Source organism: Tiliqua scincoides, chromosome 3 (genome assembly GCF_035046505.1).
Source record: "Tiliqua scincoides isolate rTilSci1 chromosome 3, rTilSci1.hap2, whole genome shotgun sequence".
Lineage (NCBI taxonomy): Eukaryota > Metazoa > Chordata > Lepidosauria > Squamata > Scincidae > Tiliqua > Tiliqua scincoides.
The window spans coordinates 188,381,177-188,392,686 of record NC_089823.1 but is presented as its reverse complement, the minus strand read 5'-3'; the positions used below and the strand labels follow the sequence as shown (position 1 = coordinate 188,392,686).

Genomic DNA, 11,510 nt, shown 5'->3' with positions numbered 1-11,510 from the left:
TCCTACCCACACCCAGAAGTCTAATTTACTACCATTGTTAAAAGCATATACAGAGTAGCCTGTTAAAAGTCCAAGTTTGTAACATTTCCCCAAACGCAAGTTTAATATATTAAAAATATTGAAATGAATGGGGGCCCATCTGAAATTCTCACAGCCTGCCTAGAATATCCTGACCCACAGTTTGAGAAACATTGCCTTAAAAGAATACCAAGACATTATTTTTAAATAATACAGAATCAAAGATACTTATTTCTACCAAATTTTATTCAAGATTGCCAAACACCTAAAACATATACACTGAGGCTTAACATCATCAAATAACACCACACCCTCTTTTCAATAACTTCAAAAAAGAGAGAAATGAGATTTAAAAAAAATCAGATGTACCTTAAGATGGAATGCAAAAGCAGAGATGATACACTGGAGAGAGTTTGCAGCTATGGCTTTTTATAGCAGCTCAGCATAATCTGGCATATAAAAAGAGGCCTTTTGAGAGAGTAGAGTAGGCCCAGCCATGTATAATCAAAAGAACAAATTATTAAACCACATCTGAACCATGCTCTTTTCATTCTAATGTGTTACATGAGCTATTACCAGGTCTTTCCCAAGCTAAACTTCAACCATTCTGGCATGCCTTTAATGTAGCAAGGTGGTTTAGTTAAATCCAAATAGGAAAAATGCAGTTTAAAAAAAAAATGAAGAGAGATTTACTGGCAGAACAGCTTGCCAAAGACCTGGATCATGGTTCTTACTTGTACTTATGTCAAGAAAAGCCATTTCACACAGGGCTCATTGTTTAGGAATATCATGACAGCCAGAAGAGCTGGAATAAAAGAGATCACATAAAATCATGGAGACTTGGTTCAAGAACAGCTGTTAGATGGACAGAAGATGGTAATTCTTCCATTTGCAGCAGTTCTTCTTGTTATGGACAACACAAAAAGTTGGTTCCATAACTGTTCTATTTCTTGTTTCTGACATGTGAATCATCCATCTGAGATCATTCTTGAAGATGGGAAACAGGGCATCTGAGGCAATTCCATCTTGCAAGTCCTAGAAACTCTAGCTACCTCAGAATTATCTGAACTTGATGCAGCTGGGATGGCTGGAGTTCTGGGACTTGTTGAAGACAATGCAGCATAGTGGTCCCTCTGGCTCAATAAACAGCACTTGTACCATTGAGATTCCCTTTTCCACAAAAATATCCTCAGAAACTGAAGAGAGAGTGCAACTACAGGAATAATTTGCATTCTGTTTGTGTTCTTGGAAAGCTGAGATTCTGTGCCCAAAGACAGAAGTTGCAGATGGCAGTTGGGTCCATTTGTGCCACTGTTTGTCAGCTGGTTGGCATTGGGGGGTGCTTTAGCTCAGTGCACAAACGATGACTAAAATGTACATTTTCCTGAGTTGAACAAACTGACTGATGCCTGTTGGACTTTAGGGGGAACCTTGCTGACATTATGCCATGAGCAGACAGGTTTCTCCAGCATCAGGAGTCTACAAAGCTATTTTATTTCTTTTAAAACTGGGCTACCAGTGCAAATAATTGTTTCTGCAGTGGTTTACGGACAATGGAATGCTAGAGAAAGAATCTTTTGACAAAGATAAATAATTAATTGCAACGTCACTAGCTACCCAACAGAGAGGGAGCAATTAGAGCATCTGCCTTTAGTGATCTTGTATAAGGTTCTGGAATTACATTTTCAGCTATCATGCTTCAGGTTCTTAAAGGTACATTTTGATAGTAATCTGGGCTTTGTTTTGTTTTTACTAATTCTTGCAGTGCTTGTTTATGGTTTTATTTCCCCCATGAAATGCCAGGAGTAGGTGGGATATATCTAATCTAGATACAGAAGCCCATCTGTGCTTGTTACAAACCAACACCAAAGGGCAAGGTAAAGCCCAATGGAATATGTGTTCAAGGAAAGTCATGGTCAATGCACTCTGGCTCTCCACAAGGTGTGTACACCTTAGCAAAAGCAAGCCAAGCAAGCCTATTCCACTAAGAATAAGAGAGGTCATTACAGTTGCTATTACATTTTCAGCCTTACAATCTGGTTATAATCTCATGCTGTATGTTAAATTCATTGCATGCAAGGCTGCTTGCAGCAAACTACTTTGAACTTGGGCTTGAATTCAGCAGATGACCTAGAGAAGAAAGCAGCTTCCTATGGTAGTGCAAATCAGACTGCCACACTTCTTTCCCTTGCTCCTTTACATAAAAGGGGAGAAGAGATTTAAAGTTTCTATTCCTGACTCAGTACAAACCACAGTTTCCCCTTTTGTATGAACTCAGGAAAGTATGGCTCGTAAAAAAGATTGATTCCTGCATTTGAATGAAATGTGAAACCACAGCTGGTATCAGACCAGCAACGGAAGCTTCAAACCTTCTCCCTCGCCTATGACGGAAGGGGAGGAGTGAGTTGGTAAGCCTGCAACTTTAAACAATAGTTCAACATCTTGTCCAACTACTATTTCCTGAAAGGGTAGGCTGCTTCCTTTATGCACCTTCCCAGTGAATATTCTGAATGAGGGTAGCTATAGATTCATGGGGTGTTTTCCTCTTATACTTGGAACTGATGCTCCTGTACTTCCCATGACAGAGATTAAGCTATGCTTTTCTCCCCAAGCTTCTACTCAAATGGATAAAACACCTCCCATAGTGAAGATATTAATTTTTGAAGACATCTAGACTGCCACAATTAGGATGGCAATTGAGTTCTAAACTGACAGTTCAGGAACTAGAACAAACTCACAAGAAAGTGATCTGCATTAGCTTTGCTAAGCCAACAGCCCACTGTTCTGGACTGTCCACTGTTCTGGTATTCTGCATGGCTTCTAGGGCTCAGGGGTACTAAAGCAAAACCTGTCTCAAAGCACCCTTAAAAAGAATCAAGAAGAAAACAGTGACCAGGTCCTTATAGAAAGAAACTGAACACAAAAACTGACTGCTGCCTGGCTATTAAATGCCATCCTTACTGAGGGACTTACACAGTGCAACCAAATTGAACACCAAAGGGCTCCAGGTCCCCATTAGCCTATATGCCAATCATAAATGCTACAATGTGTTACAACTTGACAGTGTTTTATATGAACAAACTATAGCCTACTTGGTGCCCTGAGACTTCTTACATTCAGGCTATTGAAAACTGGATTTATAAAATATACATGTTGTGAAAGGAGGGGTTGGCTACCTTGCTAAAGTAAAGGGTCTTCAAGTGGCCATATTAGGGTCATGCCAGTATTACAGAAAGCAACTTATTTTGAAACTGAAGCATACGTACCAACAAAATACCGTCTCATTTGTTGATGAGAAAAGCTTCGAATGGAACAATTGAGTGTTTGGGAGTGATTTCAAACCTGCTGTGGGCTCTCATGCATGATGCTATGACTGTTCTAACTTGATGGAAGCCACCCGAAATTTTATGCCAGACTACAATCTGTTCCTCTTTTCAAATTTCATTTATAATCTGGTAAATAGGGAAATATTTAATACTAGTTGTGCAACAAAAGGGGAGGAGAAATGCAAGTGTGTGTGTTGGGTGGGTGAAAATGATACTAAAGAACAGGTAGAGTTCCCATTTGAGCAGTAGGCGTAGCTGCTGTTCCTGTTTCTAACAGCTGTAGCTGCACGCAGATGGAAATATATTTGGTCAGACACCAGCAGCCTGCTAGCGCATTTGGCTCCTGCTGCCCCTCCGATTCCACACAACAGTGTTGGCCTTACTTCTTCTTTGCATTGACATGTTTGCAGACCCAGTTCATGCCATCCTTCAAAAACAAACAAAAAAAGAAAGGGAACATTAGGTGAGAGAGGGGGAAGCTTGCACAGAAAATACCCAACAAGCTCTTCCTGCTCACTTCTGTTAAAAAACTCCCTCTTGGCTGAGAGTTCCCTACCCTACATAAATGCTATGTATCATTGTGCCAAAAATATTTTGTCTATCTTGCTTCAAAATCCATCTCTTGTCTTGTGGTAAAGTTATGCGATTAGGAATTCTTGCCTTTTGTTAGGGCTTGTCTGTTACCATGACCTCTTTGGGTTTTTATTGTGAGACAATCTCGTGATTGGAATGTACCTGTAAATAACTGCATAGTTATTTGTCCTTTTGAAAAGGGTGGCTATACATTTAAAATGCAAAGGAAGATTGTGAACGCATTGCTAGCTCAACTGTGTGCAACTTTAGGATACAGCTAGACTGGATTACTTACCTTGTTTTAATTAAAACTGCACCCCACATATGTGAGCTTCCTTCTCCCTAGATTGCAGGCTTTCATGTTTCATCTCACTCGCTTTCAATCACTAAATGAATTTGCTTGATTGCATCCATACAAACCCTGATACATTTTAAAGGGGAGGGACCCAGAGATGAGATCATGAAATAGTTTCTACTTAGGTAAGTTAAAAGATGAAATTAACAAGATGTCCAGTTGTGTGAGTATGCATCTGAAAAGGCATGAATTCTCTTTTAAAAGGGGGGGGGGATGGTCTCTAGTAAAGGTGTAGGATGGTTGACACAGTGGCCAAGATATGGAACAGCTTCATATGATCTGGAAGTTCTATACAAACATTAAGTATTATTATTATTAAGAAAGTTTCATATGTTAATAATGCTTAACAGCTGTACAGCACTCACTGAGTGTGCAAAGCACTTCATGTGTATTGTACAAATGTAGACTGAGAGTGAATGACTTGCCTAAAGCCTCCTAGTGAATTCATGGCATTGGTGAGACTCAAACTGGCAAACTCCTGGTTCATGGTTTGGTCTCTTTGCTACTATGCTACACCAGCTGTTGAGAGCCAAGCTTCACATTACATGAAACAAGTAGCAGGCAAACTTACAATATGATCTCAGCTTCATGTCTGCTGAGATGCGTCTCATTGAATTTAATAGGGCTTACTCTCAGATAAGTGTGTTTAGGAGTACAATCCTATGCCTGGAGTTGTCTGGGAGTAAGTCTGATGGAACTCAATGGACTTACTTCTCAGCAAACATGCACAGGATTGCAGTGTTAGTGCCTTTTTATTAAAAAAATAAGTCAGGGCAGGTGCAGCACTCTAGATCAGGGCCATGGTGGAGTAGAAGGAGACTTTAATCCTTTCCCTCTGCCACAGTTTCAATCCAGATTCAGCCCCTTATGGTTGCTATTTCTCCTGGGAGGGAAGTTTCCACTGGTTCCCATGGGAGCTTTCTTTTTGGGAAAAACAGTCATGGGAATGGAAGGTGATCTAGATCTCAAGTGTAGTGGAGGAAAAGGCTTGATGCCTTCCCTATTATTCTGATTCCTCCCCTCATAGCATTTTTAAAAAATCAAGCACACAACAACCAATTTATGCTTAATCCATAGTAAGGCCCTGAATCAGATCATTGACCCATTTATCCTAGTACCGCATACTCTGATAGATAACAATCCAAGCTTTCAAGCAGAGGTTTTCATGGCCTTGCTACCTGGGATCCTTTTAACTGGAGAGCATTAGATTTGACCAGTCCAGAACAATCACAGATCTCTTAAGTGAGGTGCAAGCATAAAGAAAAAATGCCTAAGAAATGACCTGCAAAGGGTGAAAAGATAACAGGCTGAGTGGACAACAGCAACAGATCGCACACAACTCTAGTTGTTATGGACACACCCTTAGCCAGGTCCCCAAACCACTCCAAACAGGAAAAGCTGAAAGATAGCCTCAAGTGTCAAGTTCCTTGTTCTGGGTCAGTAAGAGTAAGTGCTCACTGCTGTGTATGCTGCAGTATAAACTGTGGTATTTGGGACAAAACTGGAAGGCTCAAGGCTTCAGCTTCCTTTTTTTCTAAACCCATGCAGATGGAGGCTATTAAAGGACTTACCCACAGAGCAGCTTCAATGTTTAATGTGGAAAATGTCTCAGGAAAAAATCTGGGTGGGGCTCCCCAAAGTAATGATAGAAGACTTCTGCCCTGTCCCTCCCGAATCCCCACAACTGCTTGCTTGTTCTTACAACCCCCAGGCCCCATGCCCCCACCACCACTCAAGACCTTGTCAAGACACTCAAATTCTACAGAAAATTTATGGATTACAGTCAAACTGCTAGAAATGAATGTTATGTGAAATTGGTAGTTTTCTAGTAGAAAATAGCCATGTCAACTCCCTTAGTTCTACTGTACCTTTTAGAAATCTGCTTGTGAAGTGTAGAAAAAAAAAGCTTTTTGCAACAATTCCTGCTACCCCTGTTGCTGCCTCTGAAGCAATAATCACATTTGCACACATCATGGCATACAAGGCGAGCAGCACCCCTCATTCATTCTGAATGTAGGTTTATTTGCTGAAGCAGAACAGCTGAGACAGCTTAAAGTAATAAATATCTGCTGACACGCTTTGATATTCAGCACAACAATCCCATAAACAATACAGCCCTGCAGAACAACAACTAGGCATCCCATCTCTCAGTGCAAAGCAGACCAGAACCTAACATATAGAAGGATTCAAACACCGCCCAATGCCCCAAGGGAGCTCAGCCAAAGGGATTCTGAGCTGCCTGAATACTGCATAGGCTCATAAAACAGAGTTTATGATGGGATTTACCATGGCTGCAAGTCTGACTGTATAACAAGGGCAAAAGAATGACAAGGCACTCTGCAGGAGAAAAGGTGAACTCCAAATGGCTTTTCAATTCATATCTAGGTCACTTAACTTTGAAGGCAGGAACGGATCCAAAAACCACTTTTAGAGCATGAGCTGATTCAAAGAGAATCTTGATTGTCTCTAATTGGTTGGAGGGGGGGGAATGACTGTGTAAATTAACACATAGCCTACAAGAAAAAAAAGATCAAAGAAGACAAAAACCTCCACATTTTTATCTAAAGGTAAAGTGCTCTCCAGACAGAGAATTGTCAGTATCAAAATTCAATGGTGGGAAATAAAATTTGCTCATCAGATATGCAGAGAAGAGCTAATGGGATGAAATGCTGGTAAGGAATGGGGGGGGGGTATTTGCCAGCACAGCACAAAAACGGAAGCCAATCATTACAGAAGGAGAGGAGGAAAAGCCTCAGACAACAGCAGCAAGAGACTCGAGAATAATAGGCAGTCTTTTTGTTGCATTCCTTAAAATGTTTTTGAACATTAAGATAAGCCCTGACAGATCAGACCAAATATCCATCTCCACTTGCATCCTGTTTTCAATGAGTGACCATTCAAGTTTCTCTAGGAAGCTCACCAGTGAGGTACAAAGGCAACAGTCCTCTGCTGTTGTTTCCTCCATGCCTCCAACCACAATGGTTCCATTTAGCTGCCATGTAGCAGATTGATAAATCTATCCTACATGAACCTCTCTAGACTCATTTTAAAGCCATCTAAACCAGGGGCTAATATCACATTCTGGGACAGTGAATTTTAGGAGTTAATCACATATTGTGTGAAACAATACTCTCTTGTCTGTCCTGAATCTACTGCCAATGAATTTCAGTAGGTAACACTGCATGCTAGCATGATTGGTCAGGGTGAAAACCTTTTGTGTTCACCATACAATTTTGTGAACCCCTATCATGTTCCCCCGGTCATTCTTTCTAAACTAGAAAACTTCAAATGCTTCAGCCTAGGCTCATAGGGAAAAAGTTTCCATCTTCAGATCATTGTATCTTTCGTAGCTCCAAGTCATTGCTTTTGAAATAGGCAAACAGAACTGTACACAGTATGCCAAATACAGCCATACCACACAGATTTATATAAAGGCATTATGAAAGTAGCAGGTTTTATTATAGGCCCCTTATTTTCCTTAGCATGAAAATTGTCTTCCCCACCCCCACTGCACGCTGAATTAACATTTTCGTGAAGCTAAGCTATTATGATCCCAAGTTCTCTTCTGGATAGCAACAGTTAGTTCAGGCACAATCACTCCTCTGATGGTTTGTTGTTTTTTTTTGCTCCAATATGATTTTAATAGATAATCCCAAACAACACTTATACCATAGCATTCATCCTTTTGTATCTAAACTATATAGATCACAATGACTTTTAGTTCTGAACCTTAACGTAGCATGAGAATCTGTTATATGCGCAAACTACACACAACACCACAAGCTGATAGTAAATATAAAACTTCAAAAAGGGTGTGCCCTTATGTTTCTCACAACACTGCTGATGTAAAAGATGCAATTACAGGTGTGCATCGCTTAACAACCGTTCGCTTAACGAAAGACCGCATATATGATGGTGGTAAAGGAACAATAAAGATGCTCTTAATGAGGCAATCGCGTCTCCCATAGCCTGCAGCAGAGTGTCTGTTTACACAACAGAGAAGCTCTTAGTGCAAAGGGGCAATCTATCTCCAGTAGCCTGTGCAGCCAGCTAGTGTCTGGCAAGGAGTATCTGTTTAAACAACAAAGGTACTAAATTAAGTGGTGCACACCGGTACATTAGTTCAACTGTGTGAATGAAAATGGCTATTTAACACCCCAGGTTCATGTTAGACCCTAGAATAAGGGTGTCCAAACCCTGGCCCTGTGGCCACTTGCAGCCCTCGAGGACTCCCAATCCGGCCCACTGGGAGCCCCCAGTCTCTAATGAGCTCTGGCCCTCCAGAGACTTGCTAGAATGCCACTTGCTAGAGCCTGTGCTGGCCCGACGCAACTGCTCTCAGCGTGACAGCCAACTGTTCAACCTGTCGGATGAGCTGTGGGACAAGGGCTCCCTCCACTACTTGCTGTTTCATGTCTATGATGCAGCAGTGGCAGCAAAGGAAAGGCAGGCCTTGCTTTGTGCAAGTCCTTTTATAGGTCATGAGCTATTGCAAGACCTTCATTCAGTCATACAAGTTCCATCTCTAATGTATTCATTTATGTAAATTTCAAATTTGAAATGTAAATTAACTCTTTTTTTCCCTGCCCCCCCAACACTGTGTCAGAGATGATGTGGCCCTCCTGCCAAAAAGTTTAGACACCCCTGCCCTAGAGGAAGAGAATATGCATGGTGAATGTGTTCAAGGCACTGTAAATAATAACTAGAACTTCTTGAGGATTGAGGCACCCAACAACATAGGTACTTTATATACTAGCTTTCATCTCCCAAAGGATTTCTCTCAAAGGCACTGTTATCTCTTCTAACTGTGAATGCTCACTACAGACTTCAAAGCATAACCAGTCACAGGTTAGTGCTGATGCAAATCAGGGAGGAGACAGAGAGGGACTCTAGGGGTGGCAATGCACCATAGCAGGAACAGTCAGTAAAAGTCTGGATTTAGAGAGGCTACCAAGCTTCCTCTGAAATGCACTATTTCCAACACAGTTCTGCCAAGAGCAATGTTCAAGACGTCTCCAGTTACCTCAGATAGCAAGCCTGATCTGATCCCTGGGGGAAGGAAGCCTTAAACTGATCCCTGGGGAAAGGCCAACAGGAGCCAAGGGGCATCCGGTTCGGGACTCCTCATCCCTATGGGATGAGGAGGTTAGAGAACAACAAGACAAAGGCAGAGTAGGAGAAGAAATTGGGAAAGGTAGCGTGATGGGATGTGATAGACGGTTTGGCACAATGAGAGGATGCGGGGACAAAGGAGCGAATAATCCTGGGGCATTCCGTGTACAAATGCTTTTATGCGAATGCCCGAAGTCTACGAGCAAAGGTGGGAGAACTGGAATGTCTGGTGACAAGGGAAAACATTGACATAGTGGGCATAACGGAAACCTGGTGGAATGCGGAGAATCAGTGGGATACCGCAATCCCGGGCTATAAACTCTACAGGAGGGACAGGCAGGGGCGTGTTGGAGGTGGGGTGGCCCTTTATGTTAAGGAAGGGATAGAATCCAGCAAAGTAGAGATTGAAGGTGGGTCCGACTCCACCACAGAATCTTTGTGGGTTAAATTACCAGGCTTGTGCAGTGATGTAATACTGGGGGCGTGCTATCGTCCTCCAGACCAGAAATCAGATGGGGACCTTGAAATGAGGAAACAGATCAGGGAGGTGACAAGGAGGGACAGGGTTGTAATCATGGGGGACTTCAATTATCCTCATATTGACTGGGTCAATTTGTGTTCTGGTCACGATAAGGAAACCGGATTTCTTGACGTGCTAAATGACTGTGGCTTAGAGCAGCTAGTCACGGAGCCCACCAGAGGACAGGTGACTCTGGATTTAATATCGTGCGGTACGCAGGACCTGGTTAGAGATGTAAACGTTACTGAGCCATTGGGGAACAGTGATCATGCTGTGATCCGTTTTGACATGCACGTTGGGGGAAGAATACCAGGCAAATCTCTAACAAAAACCCTTGACTTCCGACGGGCGGACTTCCCTCAAATGAGGAGGCTGGTTAGAAGGAGGTTGAAAGGGAGGGTAAAAAGAGTCCAATCTCTCCAGAGTGCATGGAGGCTGCTTAAAACAACAGTAATAGAGGCCCAGCAGAGGTATATACTGCAAAGAAAGAAGGGTTCCACTAAATCCAGGAGGGTGCCCGCATGGCTAACCAGCCAAGTTAGAGAGGCTGTGAAGGGCAAGGAAGCTTCCTTCCGTAAATGGAAGTCTTGCCCTAATGAGGAGAATAAAAAGGAACATAAATTGTGGCAAAAGAAATGTAAGAAGGTGATACGGGAGGCCAAGCGAGACTATGAGGAACACATGGCCAGCAACATTAAGGGGAATAATAAAAGCTTCTTCAAATATGTTAGAAGCAGGAAACCTGCCAGAGAAGCGGTTGGCCCTCTGGACGGTGAGGGAGGGAAAGGGGAGATAAAAGGAGACTTAGAGATGGCAGCGAAATTAAATGAGTTCTTTGCATCTGTCTTCATGGCAGAAGACCTCGGGCAGATACCACTGCCCGAACGGCCCCTCCTGACCAAGGAGTTAAGTCAGATAGAGGTTAAAAGAGAAGATGTTTCAGACCTCATTGATAAATTAAAGATCAATAAGTCACCGGGCCCTGATGGCATCCACCCAAGAGTTATTAAGGAATTGAAGAATGAAGTTGCAGATCTCTTGACTAAAATATGCAACTTGTCCCTCAAAACGGCCACAGTGCCAGAGGATTGGAGGATAGCAAATGTCACGCCTATTTTTAAAAAGGGAAAGAAGGGGGACCCGGGAAACTATAGGCCGGTCAGCCTAACATCCATACCGGGTAAGATGGTGGAATGCCTCATCAAAGATAGGATCTCAAAACACATAGACGAACAGGCCTTGCTGAGGGAGAGTCAGCATGGCTTCTGTAAGGGTAAGTCTTGCCTCACGAACCTTATAGAATTCTTTGAAAAGGTCAACAGGCATGTGGATGCGGGAGAACCCGTGGACATTATATATCTGGACTTTCAGAAGGCGTTTGACACGGTCCCTCACCAAAGGCTACTGAAAAAACTCCACAGTCAGGGAATTAGAGGACAGGTCCTCTCATGGATTGAGAACTGGTTGGAGGCCAGGAAGCAGAGAGTGGGTGTCAATGGGCAATTTTCACAATGGAGAGAGGTGAGAAGTGGTGTGCCCCAAGGATCTGTCCTGGGACCGGTGCTTTTCAGCCTCTTCATAAATGACCTGGAGACAGGGTTGAGCA

The 11,510-nt window shown here is 42.6% G+C and overlaps 1 protein-coding gene across 1 annotated transcript in view; it reads right to left on the bottom strand.

The window, feature by feature from the left end:
* Positions 1 to 257: 257 nt before the first annotated feature.
* ARL3 (ADP ribosylation factor like GTPase 3) overlaps positions 258 to 11,510 on the bottom strand; it is a 51,427-nt gene continuing 40,174 nt past the window's right edge. Inside the window, exon 6 of the mRNA XM_066619696.1 lies at positions 258 to 3,771. Within this exon, the coding sequence (XP_066475793.1) occupies positions 3,724 to 3,771 (48 nt within the window). The 3' untranslated portion in view covers positions 258 to 3,723. The remainder of the gene's footprint in view (positions 3,772 to 11,510) is intronic.